The sequence below is a fragment of the Hemiscyllium ocellatum genome (assembly GCF_020745735.1).
Source record: "Hemiscyllium ocellatum isolate sHemOce1 chromosome 40 unlocalized genomic scaffold, sHemOce1.pat.X.cur. SUPER_40_unloc_6, whole genome shotgun sequence".
NCBI lineage: Eukaryota > Metazoa > Chordata > Chondrichthyes > Orectolobiformes > Hemiscylliidae > Hemiscyllium > Hemiscyllium ocellatum.
In genome coordinates this window covers 191,232-217,080 of record NW_026867534.1, presented here as the reverse complement: position 1 = coordinate 217,080, position 25,849 = coordinate 191,232, and the positions used below count along the sequence as shown (strand labels likewise).

General features: G+C 41.0%; 1 gene segment (V, D, J or C); it reads left to right on the top strand.

Moving 5' to 3' along the window:
• The first annotated feature begins 551 nt into the window (after nucleotides 1-551).
• Nucleotides 552-23,688, top strand: LOC132808845 (Ig heavy chain C region, membrane-bound form-like). The segment is given in 9 exon segments: nucleotides 552-681; nucleotides 811-1,132; nucleotides 2,324-2,367; nucleotides 13,653-13,961; nucleotides 17,389-17,700; nucleotides 19,399-19,707; nucleotides 20,163-20,492; nucleotides 23,326-23,453; nucleotides 23,593-23,688. Coding segments are annotated over 9 exon segments (1,812 nt in total).
• Nucleotides 23,689-25,849: the final 2,161 nt, after the last annotated feature.

The following is a 25,849-nucleotide window of genomic DNA, read 5'->3' as shown; positions in this document are numbered from 1 at the left end:
GTGGTGGAATGTAGAATTAAAGGGAGTTAACTTCTAATTGAATATTCTGAATATAATCACTTTGGACACGCTCTGTATTCAGTTGCCTAAATTGAATTTTGAAATGTTTAGTATGAATTACATGTTATTTTGTAGTGGGACAGAGACTGGCAGTGTCCTGGGAAATAAAAGCTCAATTGTTTTACTAGCTAGGAATACGTTTGAACTTTGATTTTAGTTTTATCTGCTTGTGAATGAATGTAGAAATAAAGGGAGCTAACTTTCGAATGAATTTTTTAAAAACAAAATACTTGCAACTATCATGTGAAACAGACCTGAAGCTACTCAATTTTACTTCCACCATTTAAAAAAAACACTCCCAAAGAAGCTATTCAGCAAAATAAATATCCCAAGATGTGTATATATCCATGTTTAAGCGTAACCTGGTAAATACATGAGCCCATGTGTTGGGGCTGTGCAAGCTGAGACCAGGATCCAGTCTCAGCCTCCAGCAGGAAACCAACAGGCGGAAGCTGTAAGCCTGCCCTTTCCGATGGCCATATAAATCCTAGGCACTGGACCGTAATTCAACACTCCGGGATCGGCTTTGTTTAGAAAGATCTTGACAGAACCGCTTCCCAGAAGTTATCAGAATGATTGTGTCGACAATTTTTCTCAGTTTATTACTGACTTTCTTATCATGTGAGTGTTTTTTTGTTTAAGTCTGTCTTTGTTACTGTCTCAATGTTAGTCCACCTCAGGAATGTAAAAGACTCAGGCATCATTTCATCTGCATTAATGCTCATGGTTTATTTCTTGGCTTTTTTAAAGGTGTCCAGTCAGAGGTTGTTTTGACCCAGCCAGAGGCAGAGACTGGCCGTCCCGAAGGCAGCCTGAAACTGACCTGTAAAACCAGCGGGTTCGATCTCAGCAGCTACTGGATGTACTGGGTCCGCCAGGTTCCCGGCCAGGGTCTGGAGTGGCTGCTTGAGTACAAGAATCCATCCAGCAATAACTATGCACCAGCGATTAAGGGTCGATTTACTGCGTCCAAAGACACTTCAAACATTTTCTCGTTGGACATGACTAACCTGAAGATCGAAGACACCGCCATCTATTACTGTGCAAGATACCACAGCGAGAGGAACCAGGGCTGGACCCATTCAAAAACAGCTCGAGGGAACATTTTGTCAATTCCATCATAAACTGATGGTCAGTTTGAGTTTTAAATGCAATTATACCAACTGCGATCTGAAGCAGACCTCAGGCTGCCTCTTACAAAGCTATCAAAGAGGAAATGTACCATTTAAACTAGCAAACTGGTGACACAATGGGACAATGTTTTAGACATGTCATATGTACTGCTAACACTTCCATCAATTAAATGCTCGGACAAAATATATCTGACAGCTCAGGAAATCACTGCTAATTGTTATGTCAACTATGGCATTCATTCTAAACATAATCAGTACTAAATGGCTCTTTCAAATGATAATTGAGACCTAGAGTAAAGAACAGAGAATGAGTGTACTGGTCTACATCATTGTGATACTACAGTGGGTCACAGTGCTGTTCACAGCGACATCCTCATACAATAACCACTGACAAGGATTTATCTCAAATTGGTGATTTCTACCGTGGCAGGAGCGTGAAATAATGTGAGATGCAATTTAAACACAATCCAGTCGGGCTAGTTTGTACAAATGTATAATTATTTTCTACCTTCTTCGTGTTGATTGTCAAGTTAAATGCAGACCAAACCTGGAAAAGTATTCCAAGCTTTCAAAATGCAATGAATAGTAAAAGCTGAAATAACACACCAAATCATTTTTAGAGGAGTCTGAATCACTGCTTTCTAGGAAGTGAAGAAATTATTTGCATTTTACAGTTTACAGTCTGTCATAGTATTTGACACAACGTGTCTCACAGTGATATAGCTGGAGTGACACTGCAATTATGATCAATACAAAAACCTATTCAGCCTCCATTGTTTGAAACTAGTCAGTGATTACTTCTACAAACCGTCTTAACTTGCAGCGCAGTATTAGTTCTGTGGGGTTTTATGCCAGTATCACTATTTAATTTGTAAAAGGGTTGGGTAATTATTGATACACCAGTTGGGGATTTTGAGAATCAGCTCATGTGTTACTCTGTGAAGTATAAAACAGTATTAAAATTTATCAAGAATGATCAGAATTCACTAGCGCAATTATGTGATGAAGATTTATCGTGACTTTGTTTTGCCTGTGGTTCTGAAAATTTAAAATGATGGTAGATTTTTGAATTGTTTTATGCAGAGCTAGTTATTGTGCGACCCAGTCCAGAGAATGTAACACTGTGACTATCTTGATTACTGGGGCCAAGGGACCATGGTGACAGTGACTTCAGGTAAGAACTTTGAACTTTCTTAGTGGCTTTTTAAAAACTTTCTATTCATGTGACTAATTTCTGAATTAAATGAAGCTCAGATTCTGTGCTGAGTTTGGTTTGGTTCGGATTGATTTTTGTTCAGACTGATTATAGACTTCAGTTAATGCTTAGCAAATAGTTAAAATGGTGATGATGGAGTCAGTTGCTCGGTGTATCTCTTTTTTTTGATCAGATGGGCATTCTATGTGGCTGGGTTACTTGAAACACCTAATGTCTCTTAATCAGTCAGCTATAAATAATGTTTAATGCCAGTGACACCCTGACTGTGAGTTTTATTATCAACAACAAACGCTAAGAATTCAAAGATGTTCAAGATATTACCAAACATGACTAAAATATGCTAAAATATCATTATTCATTTCCTGAATATATGCTCTTACCATGATTACATTTTCTCATTTATTTTGTGAATTTTGTTGATGACAAGCCGGTTAGAAACTGTCATAAAAGTTTCTTGCAGTGCTATATTGCATTCTGTTGATTAGATTCTGAGTTTGTTTTACTTGATTCTGTTGAATTGAGTTGATTGGATTTTGGCTTTGTTTTTACTTGATTTTGTTGAATTGTGTTGATTGGCTTTTGGAATTGTTTTATTTGATTCTGTTGAACTGAATTGGTTGGATTCTGATGAAGTTTCATTCAAATCTTTTGTTTTGAGTTGATTGGATTCTGATTTTATTTTCCTGGATTCTGTTGAATTGAGTTGATTGGATTCTTATTCAGTTTGTGAAATTGATCTGCGTTTTCATGCTTTCTGAATTGGTGTTTTCTTTCTGGTGAGGAGATTGACTCTCTGGAGTACTTTTCATTACCAATATTTGTGAAGTTCTTTTGTTTTTCATGAATCATTTCTGCATTTGTTAAACTTATATGACACATTTTTCTCTGCTTGATTGAAAACATTACATCTATTTGTAACGGTCTGAAAAACAACTTAAGGCAGAAACCCGGAAGTGTGAGAAATGAAAAAAAACGAGTTTTTAATGCGTTGACTTTTTTAAAAAACTCCGTTCTAATTGTAAACGAACTGAATTTTGTTTTGAGTAGCCTCATTCAAAATAAAATTTGGGACTAAAATCTGAAACTGCAGAATTGATCAGATTACGTAATTGAAACTAACTTAAAATTATAATGTGGTAATATTTGTCCATTCAGTAATTTTGCTTTGACCCTGAAGTGATTAATCAATATATGCCTTCAACCCCACTCTACTGTGCACTGCACAAGATTGTCATGATCAGGAAGGGTGTGCAGGTTGGAAGTAAATTGAACTATTGCCAGAAACGTTACAGTTTTAAGTGTTAAGTCCCCTCACCAACAAGGTTGCTGTTATGACTTTTTATTTCTATTCAATTTAATCATTAGTTTGCTTGATTCTGAGCAGCTTTGTTAGACTTCAATTTGTTTTTGTTGTGAGGTTACATCATGTTCTTGGTTCTGTTGAAAGTGTTTGCAGAGCTCGTTCTGCTGCAAACACACCGTGTTGTGATCTGGTGATCGTTGATCTGTTGAGGAGGGACTGTGCTTGGGGAACATTAAATGTGTTATATTTGGGAAACTGTTTCTGGTTTCTACATTGTTTTTGCAATGTTAACACGGTTGGTGACAGTGAACTGCTCTTTCCTCATTCAATGCAATCAGCATGCAAGTTAAAATTTCATAAAGCCTATTATTAAGTGAAAGGCAAATCGCAAAGGTTTTAGAAATGAAGGGAAAACAGATACCTTCAGGCGCTATTTTTACTTAAAATAAATAATTAAGGATTAATCTAATCCATGCTTTACAATCCAAATTCAAAACTCAACTATCTAGTTCAATCACAACGTCTGTCTTTAAACAGTTTACAAGTCATAGAGAAATATAAATAGAATTTCAAAAGTCTAATGTTCTAATAGTTCTTGCTCTTGAGCAAAAATGCCATGACTGTGCTATAATTGATCAAGAAACACCTTTCAATTCCGCTGTACACGACATACATATTTTTCTGGCTGGAAAAGATCATTGGCAAAGCCCATTTGGAAATTCTGCTCAAATCTATGAAGAACAGATCAGGTTCACTGCTTTGATCAGTTTCACACATAACTTGAGTTAATTAATTGTTATGTCCCTGATTAAAATGGATTTGCAGGATAAAAATAAAACATTAACTGAATTATTTAACCTGCACAGTACTTTAGGTGTTCCCAATCTGTGCATTTTAAATAAATAATTACATTTTACAACAAAATATCAACTGAAGAGTCATTCTTTCGGAAACAACTGCTATAGTGAGTTATGTGACCAAGGCCAAATTTCGAATTAATTAAAGTAATCCACTCATGAACTCGCAGGGCAGCATGGTGGCTCAGTGATTGGCATTGCTGCCTCACAGCACCAGGGTCCCAAATTTGATTCCACCCTCGGGTGACTGCCTGTGTGGAGTTTGCACATCCTCCCTGTGTCTGCGTGGGTTTCCTTCGGGCGCTCTGGTTTCCTACCACAGTCTAAAAGAAGTGCAGGTCAGGTGATTGTGTAATTGAGCACAGCCATAGTGTTCAGGGATGTGTATGTTAGGGTGCATTAGTCAGGGGCAAATATAAATTAGGGGGAATGGGTCTGGGTGGGCTAATTACTGAACAGAGGGTCAGTGTGGAATTGTTGGGCCAAATGGCCTGTTTCCATACTGTAGGAACTCTCCTCTTAAACCATGGGGGAACTTGCTGCAAACGCAGAGAATTCATTTTACATTGATGTGTTCAGGCGGATGCAGAGTTCACAAATTTGCAGAAGACATGAACTAGAGGATAACAGAGCACATTGTTTATTCAGACACTGAAAATAGAGTACTATTTATTTTAATTAATATACTTGACCAATTTATTGCAATGTAGCGATCGGAAGGAATCTACTCACATCAGTTCAGTGTGACAATCATTTAGATTAGATTTCCTGCAGTATGTATCGGGCCATTTGGCCCAACAAGTCCACACCGACCCTCTGAAGAGTAACCCACCCAGACCCATTCCCCTACCCTATATTTACCCCTGACTAATGCACCTAACACTATAGACAATATAGCATGACCAGTTCACCTGACTTGCACAACTTTGGATTGTGGGAGGAAATCCACACAGACACAGGGGAGATTGTATAAACTCCACATAGGCAGTCACCCGAGGCTGGAACCGAGCCTGGGTACCTGGATCTGTGAGGCAGCAGTGCCACATTTACTTAGACATCCGTTAAAGTGGGCAACTCCAGACAGAAGCATGTTTTCAATTCACACCTTTTTAAACATTTTAGTTCATTAAAAGTAGTTAACAAGAAAATAACCTTGCCCTAACTCCTTCAACAGAAATGCTTTCCACACTGGAATGCAGTATTGTTTATGCAGTGCATGCAAAATCTCCACAGTTTGAGGAATATTTTAAGAATATGTAAAAATAATTTAGAGAATAACCCATTTCCTCCAGATCTGTGCTTTAATTGGCGATATTTCCCACCTCAATAATTTTGTTAAATGCAATGACTTATTAAGTTTATTAACTCAGTGGTTATTTATGTTCATTGTGAACACATTCTCATTCACATTAATCCACTGGTTAGTTCTTCTGATGAATATTCAATTACAGTGAATATATTTGACGTGAGGAGTTGAGCAATGTATCCTCTAGGATTAAGTCTGTTGTACAGTTTGTTTCAGTGCTATCTCTGACTAACTTGTCAACGGTCCTGACCATTTGTAAATTGTCCAGTTGGGATACCTGAATCTCAGACAGTTCAGTTTCATCTCGTGCTTCAAAACCACTTTGATCTGCCAGAAATACAATAGGTGCCTCAGAATTGAGAGCCCTGACTAAGTTGTTCCAATCAGAACAAACGTTTCAGGAACAAAAGGCAGATAGCAAGAGTTTTGAAATTGGTTGTTGGCAACAAGAGATATTTGATTGAGCGAGGCAGAGGGAAATATGCTGCATATTTTCTTTGTGCCTCAGTTATGCAGGAGATGTTTCGTGGCACAATGTAGAATCAGAATTTTTTTTTGCATCTTATTATTTGAAAACCTATTATCAGATTTTAATGTCACTGGCAATGGTCATATTACACTTCAAAACATTTTAATCTTTTTCAAACTCAGTAGACCATCTGGTGCAGCAACAACCACAGGGGAAAGAGGAAGGGAGTTCGAAGTTGAAATCTAGTGACAGTGAATTGATGGCAATGCAATTCCTAGTTTTATTCCTCTGTAGTTCCCATAGAGTTTGAACAATTTGGAGCTGCTGTCAAAGTATTCTTGGATAAATGTTGAAATGTTACTTTCATTGTACAAACATTCTGGAACAATCCCTGGTTGTTGGAAGGTGTTAATAACTAACATGTCAAACAGGTGGGCTATGTTCTCCGTGATAGTGTCGAGCTCATTGTGTTCAGGTCTGTTGTGAAGTTATAGTAGGGTCCCTGATTCTGTGCCAGGTGGCCTGTGTTCACTTACAACCTGTTAGAGAGGTATGTAACACCATCTCTTATCAGGTTACTTCAATGCAAGAAAGCAGATTGAGATGTTTGGGTGTTTGTTGGAATTCCACTCACAGAGGCCAGTGAAATCTATTCAGTCGCTGTTCTTACTTGTGTCTCTTAGATATTAAACAGAATTTTGGTGGTTAGCAGCTTTTTCCAGATCAATATTTGTTCACAAGCTTTTGGGCATCGCTAGATGGGGTTAATGGAGTAAGTGCTCAAAGAAATCCCAGCTTTTGACTTGCTGTTCTAACAATATCATTTATAACTAATCCAGAATGAATCATTTCAAAGCATATTTGATGAGATTATGCTGAGACTGTTTTACTTTATATTAAACCAGTGCTGTAGCTGAATTTGATAGTTCAGTACGGTGAGTGTTCTGCTGAATCCAACACTTGCAGCAGATGGTGATAGCTTTTCAGTTGGTCTTCCATTGCTATCTCAGACCATCCAGTATCTCTGCTAAGAATTCTGTTTCCAACAGGAGTCAAGCCAACGTAATCACTGTTTATCTCAACAGATGTGAGCTCTTGTGTCAAAAACATGAAAACAATTTGGTGAAGAGGGGGTCTTTGGATGCGAAAGGTTAACCTTGCCTTCTCTCCACAGGAGCTGCTAGACCTGCTGAGTTTCTTCAGAAGTTTCTGTCTTTATTTTGGTTTTCTAGCATTTAAAGTTTGTTGTTTCATCGAAAAAAGTTCTGTTCGATTGAACAAGTTCTTCAGAGAAAAGATGCATTTGAACAAATTGCGAATGTTCAGAGATATTATTGAATTTGAGTGCCCCGATCTCGAGCTGTAGTTTCACAAGAAACTATTATGAAGTAACAACACACTGCAGAGTGCAGTGGCTGCTGTAATTGGGTGGAAGTTATTTTGATCACTCAAATAGAGAATGTCAATGATCCCGTTCCAAATAATCAACAGAAGTTTTTTTAAAAGCATGTGTGAAACAATTAATTTGTTGAAATATTTTAATGAGAAGTATTCACAGCCAGTGCAAGCTTAATGAATGACACAATGATAGGAAGGTAGGAACAAGAGGAGGGCACTCAGCCCCTCGAGCTGTTCCACCACTTACTTAGATCATGGTGCATCTGTGAGCTCAATCCCCAGGTCTCCCTTTGGCTAAAACTCTTTAACACCTTTGTTTAACAAGCAAAAACTATCCCAGATTTACTGATTCGACTGCCCATAACAAAGGGAGACACCATTTCTGAAAGACATTCCTGTGAATACTGTGACACAATGAGGCTGGAATTAATTGCTCATGAAAGTAAGCTTTAAATCTCTGACAATTTCCAATGGAAACATCCCAATCATCATATTTCATTAATTTAACACTATACTTCCCTGGAATCAAGAAATATAATGTGTGATTGCCTTGCTAAAAATGAGGAGAAAGTGAGGACTGGAGATCAGAGCTGAAAATGTGTTGCTGGAAACGCGCAGCAGGTCAGGCAGCATCCAAGGAGCAGGAGAATCGATGTTTCGGGCATGAGCCCTTCTTCAGGAAGGGCTCCTTGGATGCTGCCTGCTCCTTGGATGCTGCCTGACCTGCTGCGCTTTTCCAGCAACACATTTTCAGCAGTTGCTAAAAATGAGGGAAGCTTCATTCCTATTATATGATTAAGCAATACCTCTGTTCATTTAGTGAAAACACAGTCAAATCACACAAAAAGAAAACCATGATTTGGAGATGCCGGTGTTGGACTGGGGTGTACAAAGTTAAAAATCACACAACACCAGGTTATAGTCCAACAGGTTTAATTGGAAGCACACTAGCTTTCGGAGCGACGCTCCTTTGTCAGGTGATATTGGAGTGTCGCTCCGAAAGGTAGTTTGCTTCCAATTAAACCTGTTGGACTATAACCTGGTGTAGTGTGATTTTTAACAAAGGAAACCATGTCATCTTTTGTAGACACACAAGTGCCTCAAATAATTTTCAATTCGTCCAGTGGTTGTTTGAATCTCGAGACAGGTGTGGAAGTGTCAGACTTTTTATATCGCCTTGAGAAACCAGTTGTCATCAGTCTATTTGAATTGCTGAAGTTTGTGTGGTATTAGCACATTCACAGCGCTGTTAGGAAGTGAGTCCCATGGCTGTGATTGAGGAAGAGGAAATGGACAGGAAAATAGTTTAGAGTCATTTTGAAGTCTGATTTGGAGGAAAGCTTTACATGCATGTGTGTCCTTATCCTCAAGGATCACAATTTTGGAACATGCTGCCGAAGGGACATGTCAGCATGCAAAATGGAAGCTGAAGAAGGCATCTCGGCCTCTCTAGAAGGCTATTCCATTCATGGGATCATCATTAATCTTGCTGCTCACCAGTCTTCCCAACACTCGATAACATTGAACCTGACTGTTTCCTGTTCAACAAAAGAATGGTGAATTCTTTTGGAATTCTCCACCACAGAAATTCATAGATTCAAGACTCATCGATTCTTGAAAGCGTTGTCTCAAGTACCTAGTGTGTTGAAGGTGTTTGGCACATGTACCTTCATTGGTCAGAGCACTGAGTGCAGGAGTTAGGGCTTCATGTTGTAACTGTCCAAAACATTGGAATGAACTGCCAGAGGAAGCGGTAAGTGCAGAGATCGGTCCCACATTGAGAAGACATTTGAACAGCTACAGGAACTGGATCGGTCTGGATGGATATGGGCCAAAGGCAGGCAAGTGGAATGAGTTTAATTTGGGAACTCTGGTCAGCATGGATGGGCTGGACCAAAGGAACTGTTTCTGTGCTGTACGACTTTATGACTCACTGACTTTATGGTGGAGGAGGCTTAAAGTTGGAAGGTGGTGAGCAAGTGAGGGGCTAGATTGGGCATGTGGGAGAGTTTGGGCTGGGAGGCTGGTTGGCTGGCTGCTGGGTAAGCTTGCGTGCACTCTGTCTGGCAAAAGGTGGCATCAAGGTAAATGGTAATGGTCACAGGATAATTTAGTCGAATTGTGCTTGGTAGGTGAGGGGTAGTTTGAGCTGAAATGCAGGAGGTCTGTCTTTGCCAGGCTGGTTTATGGAGAGGTGGGCAGTATGCCAGGCTGGTTAGTGTAGAGGTGGGCAGAGTGCCAGGATGTTTCGGGGGTGGAAGGTCACTGGAATGAAGTGACAGGTGGACATGTTGTCAAAATGCAAAGCTCGGAGTCTGGCAAAATGGTAGGTTGTAAAGCACAGATGCCAGCGGAGCTAGGATGCAATGTGCACAGGTTGTCTTGGGTAAGATGAGAGGTCAGTGATCAAGGGCTGAGGTCATGTCTTGGGTAGTGGGCTTTTGTCAGAGGTTGTGAAAATGATGGTGCCAGGTCCAGTCAGGGCCAGATTCGCCATGGGCCAGGTGCAGGGTGGCAGGAGTGTAAATGACTGAAAGGAATTGAGATCATATGTCCATCTGGAATATAGAATATAGAACATTACAGTGCAGTACAGGCCCTTCAAGCCCTCAATGTTGCGCTGACCTGTGGAACCAATCTGAAGCCTATCTATCCTACACTATTCCATTTTCATCCATATGTTTATCCAATGATCTTTTAAATGCCCTTAAAGTTGGCGAGTGTACTATTGTTGCAGGCAGTGTGTTCCATGGCCCTACTACTCTCTGAGTAAAGAAACAACCTCTGACATCTATGCCCTCTCCTGCTAGCCATCACTATTCAAGGAAAAAGACTTTCACTGACCACCCTCTGTTTATCTTTTATGTCTCAATTAAGTCACCTCTCAACCTTCTTCTCTCAAACAAAAACAGCTTCAAGACCCTCATCCTTTCCTCATTAAACCTTCCCGCCATACCAAACAACATCCTGGAAAACCTCCTCTGAACTCTTCCAAAGCTTCCACATTCTCTCTATAATGTGGTGACCAGAACAGTACACAATACTCCAAGTGCAGCCACACCAGAGTTTTGTACAGCTGCAACCTAACCTCATGGTTCTGAAACTCAGTCCCTCTATCGATGAAAGCCAGCACAAAGTATGCCTTCTTAACAACTCTATCAAACTGGCTGGCAACTTTTAGGGATCTATGTACATGGGCACCGAGATCTCTCTACTCAGCTACACTACCAATATGGATTGCCTTGGATGTGTTTTGTGTGATAGGGCTTGTGTGTTCTGGGCATGAATGGGTGTATAGCAGGGTAGGGTTTGCCAATGTGAGTGGAAATTTAGGTCTAGGCAGAGTAAGTGCAGTGGTTAGTCTGAGAGATGAGGTTTGGTGGTGAACTGCGTATCAATTTGATAGTTATTAAAGTTAAAGATTACTTGTTCATTTCTCAAATCATATTTACGTAAATACTCAGCTGTAACAGTCCAAAGTGTCTGAACCTTAATGGTTCTCCATTTTTCAGAGGCTTCCAGAATTCAGATCATTGTAAATGAGATGTTTCAACTTCCAGCCAATTGGCCTGAGTTCAGCCGTGACAGCCATCCTCCCCGTCCCAGTGCTCAGCTCCTGCCTGTGCTGCTGCTGCTGCAGTGACCTTCCTCCCAGAGAGAACATTCTGCCTTGCAGTGATAAGTGAGGAAGGCTCACTGGACCTGATTTCCAAGTATGGGGACGGCAAACACGAGGGGACACAACTTTAAAGTGAGGGGAGATAGGTATAAGACAGATGGCAGAGGTAGTTTCTTTACTGATTGTGTAGTAAGGGTATGGAATGCTTTGCCTGCAACGGTAGTAGATTTGCCAAGTTTAAGTACATTTAAGTTGTCATTACATAGAACATAGAAGGATACAGCGCAGTACAGGCCCTTCGCCCTCGATGTTGCGCCGACCGAATCCTACCTAACCTATACTAGCCCAATAACTTCCAAATGCCTATCCAATGCCCGCTTAAATGACCATGAAGGAGAGTTCACCACTGATACGGGCAGGGCATTCCATGAACTCACAACCCGCTGTGTGAAGAATCTACCCCTAACCTCTGTCCTATACCTACCACCCCTTAATTTAAAGCTATGTCCCCTAGTAACACCTGACTCCATTAGCGGTAAAAGGTTCTTAGTATCTACCCTATCTAAACCCCTAATCATCTTATACACTTCTATCAGATCTCCCCTAAACCTTCTCTTCTCAATGAGAACAGCCCCAAGTGCCTCAGCCTTTCCTCATAAGATTTCCTACCATTCCAGGCAACATCCTGGTAAACCTCCTCTGCACTCGTTCTAAAGCTTCCACATCCTTCCTATAGTATGGCGACTGCACACAATACTCCAGATGAGGCCGCACCAGAGTCTTATACAACTGCAACATGACCTCAGGACTCCGGAACTCAATTCCTCTGCCAATAAAGCCCAGTACACCATATGCCTTCCTCACAGCACTATTTACCTGGGTGGCAACTTTCAGAGATCTGTGTACATGGACACCAAGATCCCTCTGCTCATCCACACTACCAAGTAGCCTACCATTAGCCCAGTAATCCATCATCTTGTTATTCCTACCAAAGTGAACGACTTCGCACTTAGCTACATTGAATTCCATTTGCCACATTTCCGCCCAGCTCTGCAACTTATCTATATCCCGCTGTAACCTACCACTTCCTTCCTCACTATCCACAACTCCACCGACTTTTGTGTCATCCGCAAACTTGCTTACCCAGCTTTCAAGTCCTTCTCTAGATCATTTATAAAGATAACAAAAAGCAATGGTCCCAAAACAGATCCTTGTGGTACACCGCTAGTAACTGCGCTCCAAGATGAACATAATCCATCAACTACTACCCTCTGTCTCCTTCCAGCCAGCCATTCCTAATCCAAACCTCTAATGTATCCTCAATGCCATACCTCCGAAGTTTTAGCATTAGCCTACCATGGGGAACCTTATCGAACGCCTTACTAAAATCCATATACACAACATCTACTGCTTTACCCTCATCCACTTGCCTGTCATTGGACAGGCATAAGGATGTACATGGAATAGTGTAGGTGGGATGGGCTTCATATTAGTATGTCAGAGCAGCGCAACATGGAGGGTCAAAAGGCCTGTACTGCGCTGTACTGTTCTATGTTCTATGATTCACTCTGATTTCTCTCCGGGGGTACTGCCAGCTGTTGGGTATTTCCAGCAGCAGGGTACCTAGTAGTGCAGCACGCTGGTTCCGTGGTTAGCGCTGCTGCCTCACAGTGCTAGGGACTCGGGTTCCATTCCAGGCTCGGGTGACTGTCTGTGTGGAGTTGGCACTTCCTCCCCATATCTGTCTGCATTTTCTTCCACAGTCCAAAGATGTACAAGCTGGGGGAATTGCAAATATTGTGTTCAGTGATTGGGAGGTTAGGTGCATTAGTCAGAGTTAACTGTAGCATAATAGGGTAGGGGAATGGGTCTGGATGTGTTTCTTTTCAGAGGGTGGGTGTGGACTTGTTGGGCCAAATGGCCTGTTTGCACACACTGTAGAATTTCGATGAATCTGCATTTCCTTGGTTTGTATTTTGTGAAACTTCTCTGCTCTTCACAGCAATCCAATGAAAGTGTCAGTTGGTGAGATCTTCAAACAGTTCCTGGGGTGGGATCAGGATGTTCTTCTTCCTAAATGATATGGCAATGGTCAAGGTCAAGGGCATGTTTCTAAAGAGGGAACCAATGATCATGATCAGCAACTGGTAGGAAACAACAATAAACTCCAGTTATGCTGTAGACTTCAGCGGGAGCATACTGGCAAACGTTTCCAGCTGAGGATACATTTGAGTAACTGATAAGGTCAAATTAACAGAAACTAACATGCTCAATTGGTCATTCTATTGTAGAGACACCATCTCCCCCCACGCTATATGGCCTGGTCTCCTCCTGTGAGGAGCACAACACCGATTCGACAATCTTTGGCTGTTTGGTGATGGACTATTCTCCTGACGTCACCAAGGTAACCTGGAAGAAAGGTGGGGAGCTAATCACAGATGGATTGAAGACTTACCCATCAGTGAGAAACAAGAAGGGAACCTACACCCTGAGCAGCCAGTTAACCCTGCCTGGGTCAGCGGTAGATTGCCCCAGCAAAATCTACTGTGAGGTTGACCACAGCGGGTCACACTCACACAAGAGCAAAGAAATGCCATGTGGTACGTATTGTGGGAACTGAGATAAACAGAGCATCTGGGATTAATATGAATAAGGCATTATTTATAACCATTTTCACAGAATCACCTTATACAGCACAGGAAAAAGGCCCTTTGATCCATCCAGTTTACGCCTATCAATAATAGCCACCTAACTATTCCAGTCTCATGTGCCAGCACATGATCCATTGCCTTGTGTGACTTGCCCTTGCAAGGATGTATCTCAATACTTCATACTTATTATGAGGGGCTCAGTTTCTACATGACTTATAGGTGCTGAGCTCCAGGCTAACACCACCCTCTGTTTGATTTTGTTTTCCCCTGAGATCCACTTGGAACCTCCTGGCCTTACCTTCACCCTGTGCCCCTGAGGCATTGATCTCTCCATCAAGGGGAAAGGTTTCATCCAGTTTACCCAGTCTATGCCTAAAATAATTCTAGACATCATGATAATCTTCTCCCTAATTCTCCTCTGCTCCATGGAAAACCCCTGTCTATCTCATCTAGTTTCATAACTAAAACCCTCCAACCCAGGCAAGATCCTGGCAAATCTAATCAATACTGCCTTCAGTGTAATCACATTCCTTCGATAACATGCACACAACGCTTCAGTATGGCCTAACCAGTGTTCTATTAAGTTCCAGTATCATCTCCCTATTCTTCATTGTCAATGTCTAGGCTAATAAAAGCAAATATCCTCCCACCTTCTTAGTCTCTTTATCCAGACGACACAGTACTATAGGGGATCGGTGGGTACATGCACCAAAGATCCTCAGGCCTTTCTAGGGTTCCACCATTCAAAATGTCATACCTCACAGATTCTTCTGCCGAATTCCATCACCTTACATTTATCCAGAATAATTTCCATTTGCAACTTCTCTTCACATACAACCAACCCTTTTATATCCTCCTGCAATCTAAAGCCATAATGCTCATGACTTACCAACATGACAGTTTTCATTTCATCTGTGAATTCACTGGTTAATCCTCCTAAATTTGAGTCTCAATCATTGGTATGTAAGAGAAATAGCAAGGAAATCAACACCAATCCCTACAGAACACCAGGAGACATAGATTTCCAGTCACGCAGACACCCGATGACTATTATCCCCTGCTCCCATCACTCAGCCAGTTCGAGATCCAATCTGTCAAAATAACTCGGATCCCATTGGCTCTGATTATTGCTATCATCTGGACATCGAGTTATCTCTCTGAAAACTACTATCAAATTGTTACACATGACTTTCTCTCAACAAAACCGTGCTGAAAATTGTTGATTTATCTTCCAAATGAAGACTAATTTCACTTTTCAATAGTTTCCCTACCACTGAGACTAGCTTGACAGATCTGTGTTTTCATTATTTATCCCTTCCTTTGTCCTGCGTAACAGTGCAACATTGGCTGATCTACACTCACTTGGCACAACTGCTGTGGCCAGACAGTAATTCTAAATTATTGTCAGCGACCCAACTATTTCATCCTTTGCATCACTCAACCGCTTGGTATACTCTTCATCTGCCCTGGAAATATAACCACTTTTCATTCAGCAAGACAACACAGAACATCACGTCATGTGTCCTAATTTCTGAAAGTACATCACAACACCCCTCCATGATTTCTGTCCCCACATTGTCCGTCTTACTAGTGAACACCGAAGCAACACATTCGTTTTGACCACAACCTAAATTTGTGGGCGGCATGGTGGCACAGTGGTTAGCACTGCTGCCTCACAGCGCCTGAGACCCGGGTTCAATTCCCGACTCAGGCGACTGACTGTGTGGAGTTTGCACGTTCTCGCCGTGTCTGCGTGGGTTTCCTCCGGGTTCTCCGGTTTCCTCCCACTGTCCAAAGATGTGCGGGTCAGGTGAATTGGCCATGCTAAATTGCCCGTAGTGTTAGGTAAGGGGTAAATGTAGGGGTATGGGTGGGTTGCGCTTTGGCGGGTCGGTGTGGACTTGTTGGGCCGAAGGGCCTGTTTCCACACTGTAAGTCTAATCTAATCTAATCTAATCCTCCGACTCCACTCCAATAATAACACTTAATGGGCATTACTGTTTCCCAAATCATTCTTTTATTATGAATGAACCTGTAACTTTTAAAAATATTTTCCTTTATTTTGACTGCTATTATTTTCTCATGGTCCCATTTGCTCTTCTAATTCCTTTGTCTTTCAAACTCCCCCTTGCATGTTCTGTACTCCAGACTAATTTCTATTGTTCTGAGATTTCAGTATAGACCGGAAGCCTCCCTTGTTTCTCTTTATCTCACCCTCCATGCCCTTTGGTGTCCAGAGCCCGCTACATTCTTGGTCCTATTCAGTGGCTTCCTGGGAAATGTCGTCCCTGTGATTTTCCTCTTTCTTAAATGTGTCACACTGCTCTGACTCAGATTTACCAATAAGTGTCAGCTTCCAGTCCACTCTGGTTAAGTCATTACCTGATCTTACTAAAATTGTCCTTCCCCTTTTCATAACTTTGGGCCAATTTCTATTCCTTTGCAGTACAATCTGAAATCCAACTGATTTACGATCACTGTCTGCAAAGTGCACCACCATTGATGTTTTACCCACTGGGTCGACTTCATTTCCAAAAGTTAAGTCCAGGTTCACCCCTTTTTTGCAAGGTCTGGATTAAAATTCTCTGTATTAACACATACTTTGTTAAAATATTCTCCTGGGGGCATTTTCAGAATTGTGCTCCCTCTCAACTTTTGACACAATGAATATCCAAGCCTATTCTGAGGAAGTCAAAAACCTCTTTTCTCAATCCCCTATTTAATTTACATTTCTCTGAAATTTGCCCATGTCTTTGCCCTTGGTCTTTTGGACCTATAGTAAGGTCTCTCGTGCTCTCCCAGTAGTTATGTTTGCTGTATTTTGGTTTTGAAGTACTGTCCATTTGCCTTTGTTCAAGGAGGTATCCATGATTTCATTTCTCTTTACAGCCTAAAATACTCTTGTCAGAATTGCGACAGAAGCAACATTCTGTGCCGCAAACCCCCGCCTCCATCCTTTTCCATCTTTCCCTGTCTCGCCTGAAGGCACTAAATCCTGGAATATTGAATAGCCACTCCTGCCCCACTCTCAATATGTCTCCATGATAGCAACCGCATCATTTCCTCATTTATGGCGGTATTTCATCTGCCTTGTTCATCAGACTCTGTCATTAAAACGATTACCATCCAACATTGCTATCTCCCTTCTGATGTTACCGGCCTATCGTTTCTATGCCTCCTTGACTCCCTTGCTGTGCCCTATAATTTTAGCCTTTCACATTGTCCTGCGGATCTTTCTGTGTGGATCCCAGCTTCTCCAGCACTCTGCACAATTATGATTCTTGTATCCATTAACCACAAGAAACCTTGATATATGAGAACTGATTGTATTTGTTATGAAATTGATCAGATAATTTATGCGATGTGTTTCCTAAAGGTACAGGTCCTCTCCCACCAACTCTTCTCCTAACTGTGAGCTCCAGTGAAGAAATCGCAAGCAGCAAGTTTGCAACCATTGTCTGTTCAATCATCGATTTCCATCCGAAGTCAATCTCCGTGAGTTGGTTGAAAAATGGCCGACTCTTGGATTCTGGCTTCTTCACGTCTCCCGTGTGTGAGGCGAACGGGAACTTCTCGGTGACGAGTCGGCTGATGGTCCCTTATGGTGAATGGTACAACAGCGTAGTCTATACCTGCCAGGTCACTCATGAAGACAACATTCAAAGTAAAAACATCACCGCACTCCAGGGTAAGAGACACATACTGAGAGAGCTACAAATCACTCTGAACTCTGATGTGAATCAAACACACTAATTTATCAGGCGTAGTAAACAGCAAGGTACAGCTTCTCGTTTCCCAACATGTCACGTATCTCATTTCAGTTTGATTGTTACATTAGCATTGCTCATAATTCAACATTTTGGCAAGTCAGAAAAGCATGTTTCCTCTCTGTTGAAGATAGATATATAGACAGTGAGCTTTGTTAAATAGTTTGTTGCCTGACCTTGCTGGGAGAGGCATTCAGAGTGCTGAATCCTTGCCTGGTAGTGGCTTCAAGGATAAGTTTGGGGGTGGAGGGGGGATATTGGAGAGATATCTAATTGAAACATAAAAAATACTGAGAGACTGAGGTCGAGTGAACGTGGAATAGATGTTTTGACTGGGAGGCGAGACTAGGACCCAAGGGCACAGTCTCAGGGTCAAAGGGGCACCGTTTAGAACTGAGATGGGGAGGAATTTCTTCAGCCAGAGGGTGATGAATCTGTGGAACTTGTTGCTGCAGAGGGCTGTGGAGACCAGGCCATTGTGTATATTCAAGCCAGAGATAGTTCGGCTCTTGGTTAGTGTGGGGAGAAGACAGTAGAATGGCTTTAGCCCGAAACGTCGATTTTCCTGCTCGTTGGATGCTGCCTGACCTGCTGTGCTTTTCCAGCATCATTCTGATCTCACTGAGCTTCTGTAAGATGCTCTCTGTAAGTAGTGGATGAGTGAGGAGAATAAATTCTGGTAAGAATGCTACAATAGGGATGAATGAACGAGGAACTCGAGACAGGCTGATTTAGCCTGGTTTGGGGTGGTGATGTTTACACAGTGGGTAGTGGATGTCTTTAAAATTAGTGTACATTTCCATCGCGTTTGTAGATTAATTTAAGATGCTTTTGTTTGTTTTTTTTCTCCCCTGCTCTATGAAGAAATTTTAAAAATGCAGCTTGGTAAATAAAGTGAAAGTACAGACCAGTCATGAACGAACTGAATGGAGGGAACGACTTAAGGAGATGGGTGTCCTTCTCGATATCCAATGCTGTACTCAGTGTCTTGTTTTCAGATCTACTCCAAACTCAGCCCACGAGGAACAATGACATAAATTAGAGAATGACATCACACCAATAACGCAAAGTATTTTTGATCACGTTAAATATAATGAACAGAATTTCCATGGATATTCACCGCTCCTGTAACACTTTAGAACTCTGCAAAGAGAATAATTATTATTTATTATAATTTGTCCGAAATTTGGGCTGTGATTTGGCAGTCAGCGTGACCAGCAGCACTTGCACCTAAGGGTTATGAACACGGAATTGAGCTCATTATATTCTGATTACTCTTGTCACAAGTATCAAGAGATGGTCTTAAGTGAGAGACAAACTCTGAAAGAAAGGTAATTCCATGGGTTACATAATGGTACCTTCGATGATTTTACTTTTTTCACAGGTGTCACTTGTTACAAAGCCAGTGTTCTTTAGGAATAATGACACAGGGTATGTCATAGGTAATCACAAATGCTTTCACAAATCAAAATACATCAACAATAGTAAGCATCGTTTCAGCAATGGTTGGAGTTGCCATTTTGAAGGTGGTGTCTTCACCCTGTGAAGAAGTAATCTGAAGATTGGGTGTTTGTATTATAAAGGGGCATTTTTCATTGACTTTGATTTTTGTTTCATAGAAGATACCGAGTGCCACCCTAACACCGTTAAAATCCTCCCACCGCCAGTAGAACAAGTCTTACTGGAGGCGACGGTGACGTTAACCTGCGTTGTGTCGAATCTTCCTTCTGGAGTCAACGTGACCTGGAAACAAGAAAAGAAGTCTCTGAAATCCGAGATTGCTGACCAGCCTGGACAGAATCCCGACAGCGTGATCAGCAAATTAGACATTTCTACTGAAGCCTGGCTGAGTGGCGTTACTTTTGAATGTGTGGTGTACCATCAGAATCTACCGACTCCGCTGAGAGACTCCATCCACAAGGAGAAAGGTGAGCGGTGAGATTAAAACACAAAGCATCCCATGTGGAATCCAGATCCAGTTACATCAATGGCAGGCTTTGATTGGTATTGAACAAACACCGTTGGGAGCATTAATGATGCATCTGAAGGCAGGATAGCTAAGTAGCTGATTAAGAAAAAGATGGACCAAAGGATATTGTATTCTGATTAAGTCAGATAAGGTGGGAAGAAACCTGGGTTGTGATGTCACCATCAGCAATGACAGTTGGACAGAATGCCCTTGTTGTGGGCTGGAAACATGGAGGCAACTTTCACATTAAACTTTACTTTTTTTACTGAACAGAATGTGTACCATACTGCTCCTTTAGAAAAGGAAAGTGAATAAATCCCAAATTAAAAATGGCATATTTTAATATTTAGTGAAATTGTGATATTGGTTCAGGATGTTTTTGGTTGATTTATATTTGTCTCAAATATTCTGCAGTGATTAATCCGCTGGAGCCATCAGTGTCGGTCCTCCTGCCACCAACAGAAGAAATCTCCGCTCAGAGATTTCTCTCCCTCACCTGTTTAGTGAGAGGTTTCTCCCCCCGAGAGATCTTCGTCAAGTGGACAAACAATGACAAGCAGGTGAATCCCAGTAACTACAAGAACACCGAGGTGATGGCGGAGAGTGACAACACCTCCTTCTTCATCTACAGCCTGTTATCCATTACAGCGGAGGAGTGGGCCAGCGGTGCTTCTTACTCCTGTGTGGTGGGACATGAAGCGATTCCATTGAAGATCATCAACAGAACAGTCGATAAATCCAGCGGTAAACCGAGTTTCGTAAACATTTCACTTGCACTGATGGACACTGTTAATTCATGTCAATAAAAATCTCAAAGTTGCATTTAATAATTCAACAGAAGTAATAAAGTTTCTTTTCCCTCCAGTTGTGAGGTAAATACTGAATGAGTTGTTTCTCACTCTGACTTACATTACATCGGTGTAGTTAAAGTGGATTATTAACAGGTCTAGGACAAGTGTCTTGTGCAGTTAATGTTCTCTGCTCAGATACACCCTGGGTCAGAGACAGTGTAAAGCTCACTCATTGCAGGATTCGGCCAAGTCCATTATCCATCCTATATCCCTCTGTGACAAAATCTGACACTGTCCATTTTATGTCAAGGATAGAGCACGAGGTTTGAACTTGGTGTTCTTGATTCCCCTGATTGGGCATTCTTACAAAATTCATGTCAGTTTTCAACTGCCACATTGCACCAAGTGGAAATGTAAATTTAAGACACTTTAAAATTAAATTTGATTGGAGCATACCAATCGTAAAGAGTGCAGAACAGTTTGAATGTAACCTTTGTTTCTGGGGAACTGCCAGGGATCTTGCGCCAGCGCATGAGTTGACAGAATGTATCTTCACTTTCACACCAAAGAGAATCGACAGATAAGTTGTCGTGGAGCAGAGGGGAGGGGAACGATGAATGGTCTGTCCTCTTGCTCCCTGTGCAGAGTTTTCATGGTCGATGTCCTCTGTAATGTAACCCAGTTACTAACAGGAACAGTCAACTTCTTGCTTACTGTCCAAAGATTGAACATTTCCATGTAAAATAATACCTTTGGAACATGTTGGACACGCTTGGCTCTGTTAACAAATGATTAAATTCGATTCCCATAATCCAAAACTGGTGTTTGCATCGTCCCGGCTTGAATTCCATAGTTTTGTCTCAGTTTTCTGGAGCACATGGGATCAATTCTGGTATTCGAATACCTGATATCATTTTGTTTCACATGCAGAACACAAGTAGACATTTTCTAATAAACACATTCAGAAATGTTATCTCTGGGGCAGTGGGGATTTGAACTCACGCCTTTTCTCTCAGAGACAGAAATTCTATCACTGCAACAGAAGAGTTGCTCATAAAACGCTTATCTCTCCACGATGATGGGAAATGTTTCCTACAACACCAAGGTCAAATCTAATTATGGGCAATCCATTAAAATTAGAACAATAAATTAGAATAATAAAAATTGCAGTCTGGTATAAGAACAGATACAGAGAGATGATCGCAAATTCACACGTAATGACACATATATGGGCTCTCACCTCAAGACACATATTTATGTGCACACTCAAATGTGCATATAGATAAGATGTCACACACGCATACTCGCACAGAGCCACACATGCAAGTGGTACTTGAACACTCACCTAAGCTCATACAAAAACTCACATACACAGAAAGAAAATTATTTGCACAAATGAACAGGGGTACTCACACATAACCATGAGAAATATAGACACACGGTAACACACAAATGGGCATGAATACATATACATTCATACAGCACAATGCGTACAGACATACACGCATGAACACACAGATACAAATTCCGAAAAATGTCCTCCCACATGTCAACTCATACAGGCACGTAAGTGCACAGAGATAAATATTAATATCATTATTTTCCCATTTTCAGAATCACAAACATACGATGACAGAGGCAGCTTAATTAGTTATTTTTAAATCACATTGATCAGCATGTATACAATGTCACACGTACACACAAATTCAGAGTCTCACATGCAGACACACAAGTGCATAGATCAACAAATAGAGGGGCGTTTATTAAATAAGGAGAATGGGCACAAGCATCAGCAAGCATCCACACACAGTAACACAAACAAGCTTCTCAGGAGATGGTTTGGGAAAGATTGCCACACAAGCAAACATCATCATATAAATATAAACATCCATCAAAACATAACATTGCATGCTAACATTTATTAAGCATAAACATGAAAATAACCTAGTTTAGGTAGGACCTGAAACAGACACATAAGTGCACATTTTAGATAGCACTAATGAAAAGTGAACACTCACAAAGACATTACAAGATAAGCATAGGCAGCAACAAAATGGCATATTAGCATGATGATGCTTACACAATGTGAAAAGACCAAAATTTCGGTGCCCAAACACACAAGCACCCCAGCAGTAAAGGAACAGGAATATGTTTATTCATGCACAGACTCCAACATGGGCAAGAGTGAAGTAAGAGACTCTCATAACCACATACACAAACATTAAAGGGAAACCAAACACACCAAGCAGTAGGTCAAATAAATTAAGGGACACATGTACAAAAACTTATTCCTAAATATACAGATCCTACAAACAAAAATGTGAAGCAATGTCCTGACTGTGATGTCACTTATATTCACGATTTGCCAAGCAATTGGTCACCAATACATAAAGGTGAGAATTACATTTGAACTTTTATTCAGTGATGGCCACAATTTTCAACTAAAGTGCTGTCACAGCCTATATTTAAAATATAATGATATAATTAAAATAATAATTCGTAATAAGCATTCCTCAAATAATAATATCCTTAAATAATAGATTAAAAGAAAAATAATTTAAAACGTTCTGACATGGACAATGACGAAAGAACATGTGCAGTTAGTATTTGTAATTTCTTGCTGAGAGTCAATAATGCACTGATGGATACAGATAAGAGTCACACTTGAGAAATACCTGATTGCTTTATGAAGATGTAATGGTCTCTAATTACATGACTTGGATGCACATAGATCGATCTGGATCAATAAACGATCTAAATGCATTCTCTCGGCTTTATATTCATAGATTCAATAGATCGCACTTGGATTGAAGACTATGAGGATGATAACAGCAACATCTGGACAACTGCTTCCACGTTCATCACCTTGTTCTTCCTGAGTATTTTCTATAGCGCTGCCGTCACTCTGGTGAAGGTGAGAATAATCACATCTTTCTCACGCCAAGCAGCCCAATCTGTTTTGTGAAATCTCTAAGTGTGCCATTGAATAAACATTAAATCTGAAAGTCCCTGATCATAAATATCTGCGTCATTGCTTTATCTCTCTTTTCCAGGTTAAGTGAATGAATTGTGGACTCCTTTGATTTTCCTGATCTGCTTATCAAGGTCTCTGAATTCCCAATCTACAATCTGTCCTGTTGCTGACTCTAACAGTGAGATCACTGCAGTTTATCAGTGTGTAACTGAGACAATTATTGATGGATTTTTGTTTTTACTTTGATATCTTTGAGATGGTTGTGGTTGGAAGAATTTGTAGCTTCCCTGTTGTTTGAAGCCCATTTGTTATGTTTTTATTTGTTCCTTACTCAGAATGGTTGCCTACCCTTTCTGATCAGCCTTTGTATTCCCTTTCTTGTGACTGTAACTGATGTACAGAAAATTCCCACCTCACAGCGCATGTGTTCTCGTCTCAATGTGGCAACCAGCCATTATATTCACTTCTGTTAGCTTTTACATCAACTTTTTGGATAAAAATGCTTTCTGAAATGGTTAATAAATCTCGAATGAATATGCACTAACCTTGAGTTTGCTTCATTCTTTCTTCAAGGCCAGTCAGTAATCATACATTTTCCCACATCCTACTCCTTTCCCAGCCAAATACTTTCACTTGTTCTGTTTGGTTGTGTTTCATCCAGTCATTTAGTTTAATGTTGCGCTGCCATGCCGCCCACTAATGTAAATACATCTTTCACACGATATGCCTGATGGAACACTCCAGAGGCAGAATGATTAGAGAACATTTCCTCTTATGCACCAAGGGTCACGGCCTCGGGTCACGTAATGATACAAATTAGGAGCTTTGCTCCACCAGAAGCCTATAAAAGGCAGGCAAAGGAGTTTGAAAGTTTACTCTACACCGTCTAAACTACATGTACTCCCAATGTCCGGACAGCCTGGTTAGTAATGCATAACTCACCACCTAAAACGCCCAACGAAACATTCATCAGCCAAAAATGTCAACGTTCAGTCAGGTAGTCAGACAGCAACACGTGCACACTCCAAGGGCGGATTCTCAGAAGTGGAGATTTTCTCACACATAAATCTCATGGAGCACAATTCCTGGGATCTATTTGACACACCACACCTGTCAAATCCCAGGAAATGAGACTGGGATCTATCTGATACAGGGATATTACTGAACAGCAACCCTCAAAAATAATAAATCAGAGTTCGATGTTGATCAGACAAGGCAGAGCTCATGAGTCCCTGAAATATTCAGCCATTGGGATCTATATGACGCAAGATGGAATTGAGAACAAATCATAGCAACTGTTCACAGAGTCTGGGAACTATCAGCAGAGGAGAATATTCTCAATTTCTCAGAGTTGGTGAGGTGTATCATCCCGGGAATAGTGTTGTGAATCAGTCACGCACCCAATCTCATAACTTCGCATTTTGTCAAAAATGTGGCACCTGCAATATTCCAGGTGAGACAAGAGACTGTTTGATTTCAGTGTAACATAATTGCTTTGTGTTTGTTCTCTACAGTGTTATTGATGAAGTAGGGTTTATTTGCTCTTCTGTCCACGTGTCATGGTCCATTCCCTGATTTGTGCACATACACACGGAGGATCCTCTGCTCCTTCACCCCCTTTGGGTTTACTCCCTTAGTATTGTATGTTCCCCTGAGTTCATCACAAAACAAAGGAGCACGTCACCCCTCCCTGAGACGGAGATCTATCTGACACACCGATATTAATGAATAACAATCCTCAAAAATGATCAATCACAGGTTGATTTCGATCAGGGAAGGCAGAGATCAGAAGTTCTGGAAACTCTGCTGCTTTCCACGTCCTTTCCCACAACCCCTCTGTCAAACTTGATGCTCTATGCTGTTCTTCCAATATCCTAACATTTTACCTTAAATTGCTATTAATATTTTTCTGTAATTTTGCATTAGAGACCAAAACACAGGTTGGAACAACAAGGACCCAAACACTGAACTCTGAGAACATACACAATAAGGCAACCTACATTCTGAAACAGCAAACACCCGTTAACAAATGGTTGACAAGTACAAAACAGCGGGTGAGATTAACTTGAACTCATCAAAATAAGTTGAAAGTACTCTGGAGGTACAGCGGTGTAGGGAAGACCTGGGCAGACAGAGTGGAGTTCGTTTTTTAAAATTCTTGATTCTATCCAGAATTTTCCTTCCACACAATGTAACCTTTTATTTCCCATCACCCAAGGTCCCCATAGTATCTTTATTTTCAGCTACTAACTATCACCAGTAAATTGAATCATTTATGTTCAAAGCCCCTTCCACCATCAAAGGTACGGCAGAAGTAGGAAGAGCTGGAAGGAGAT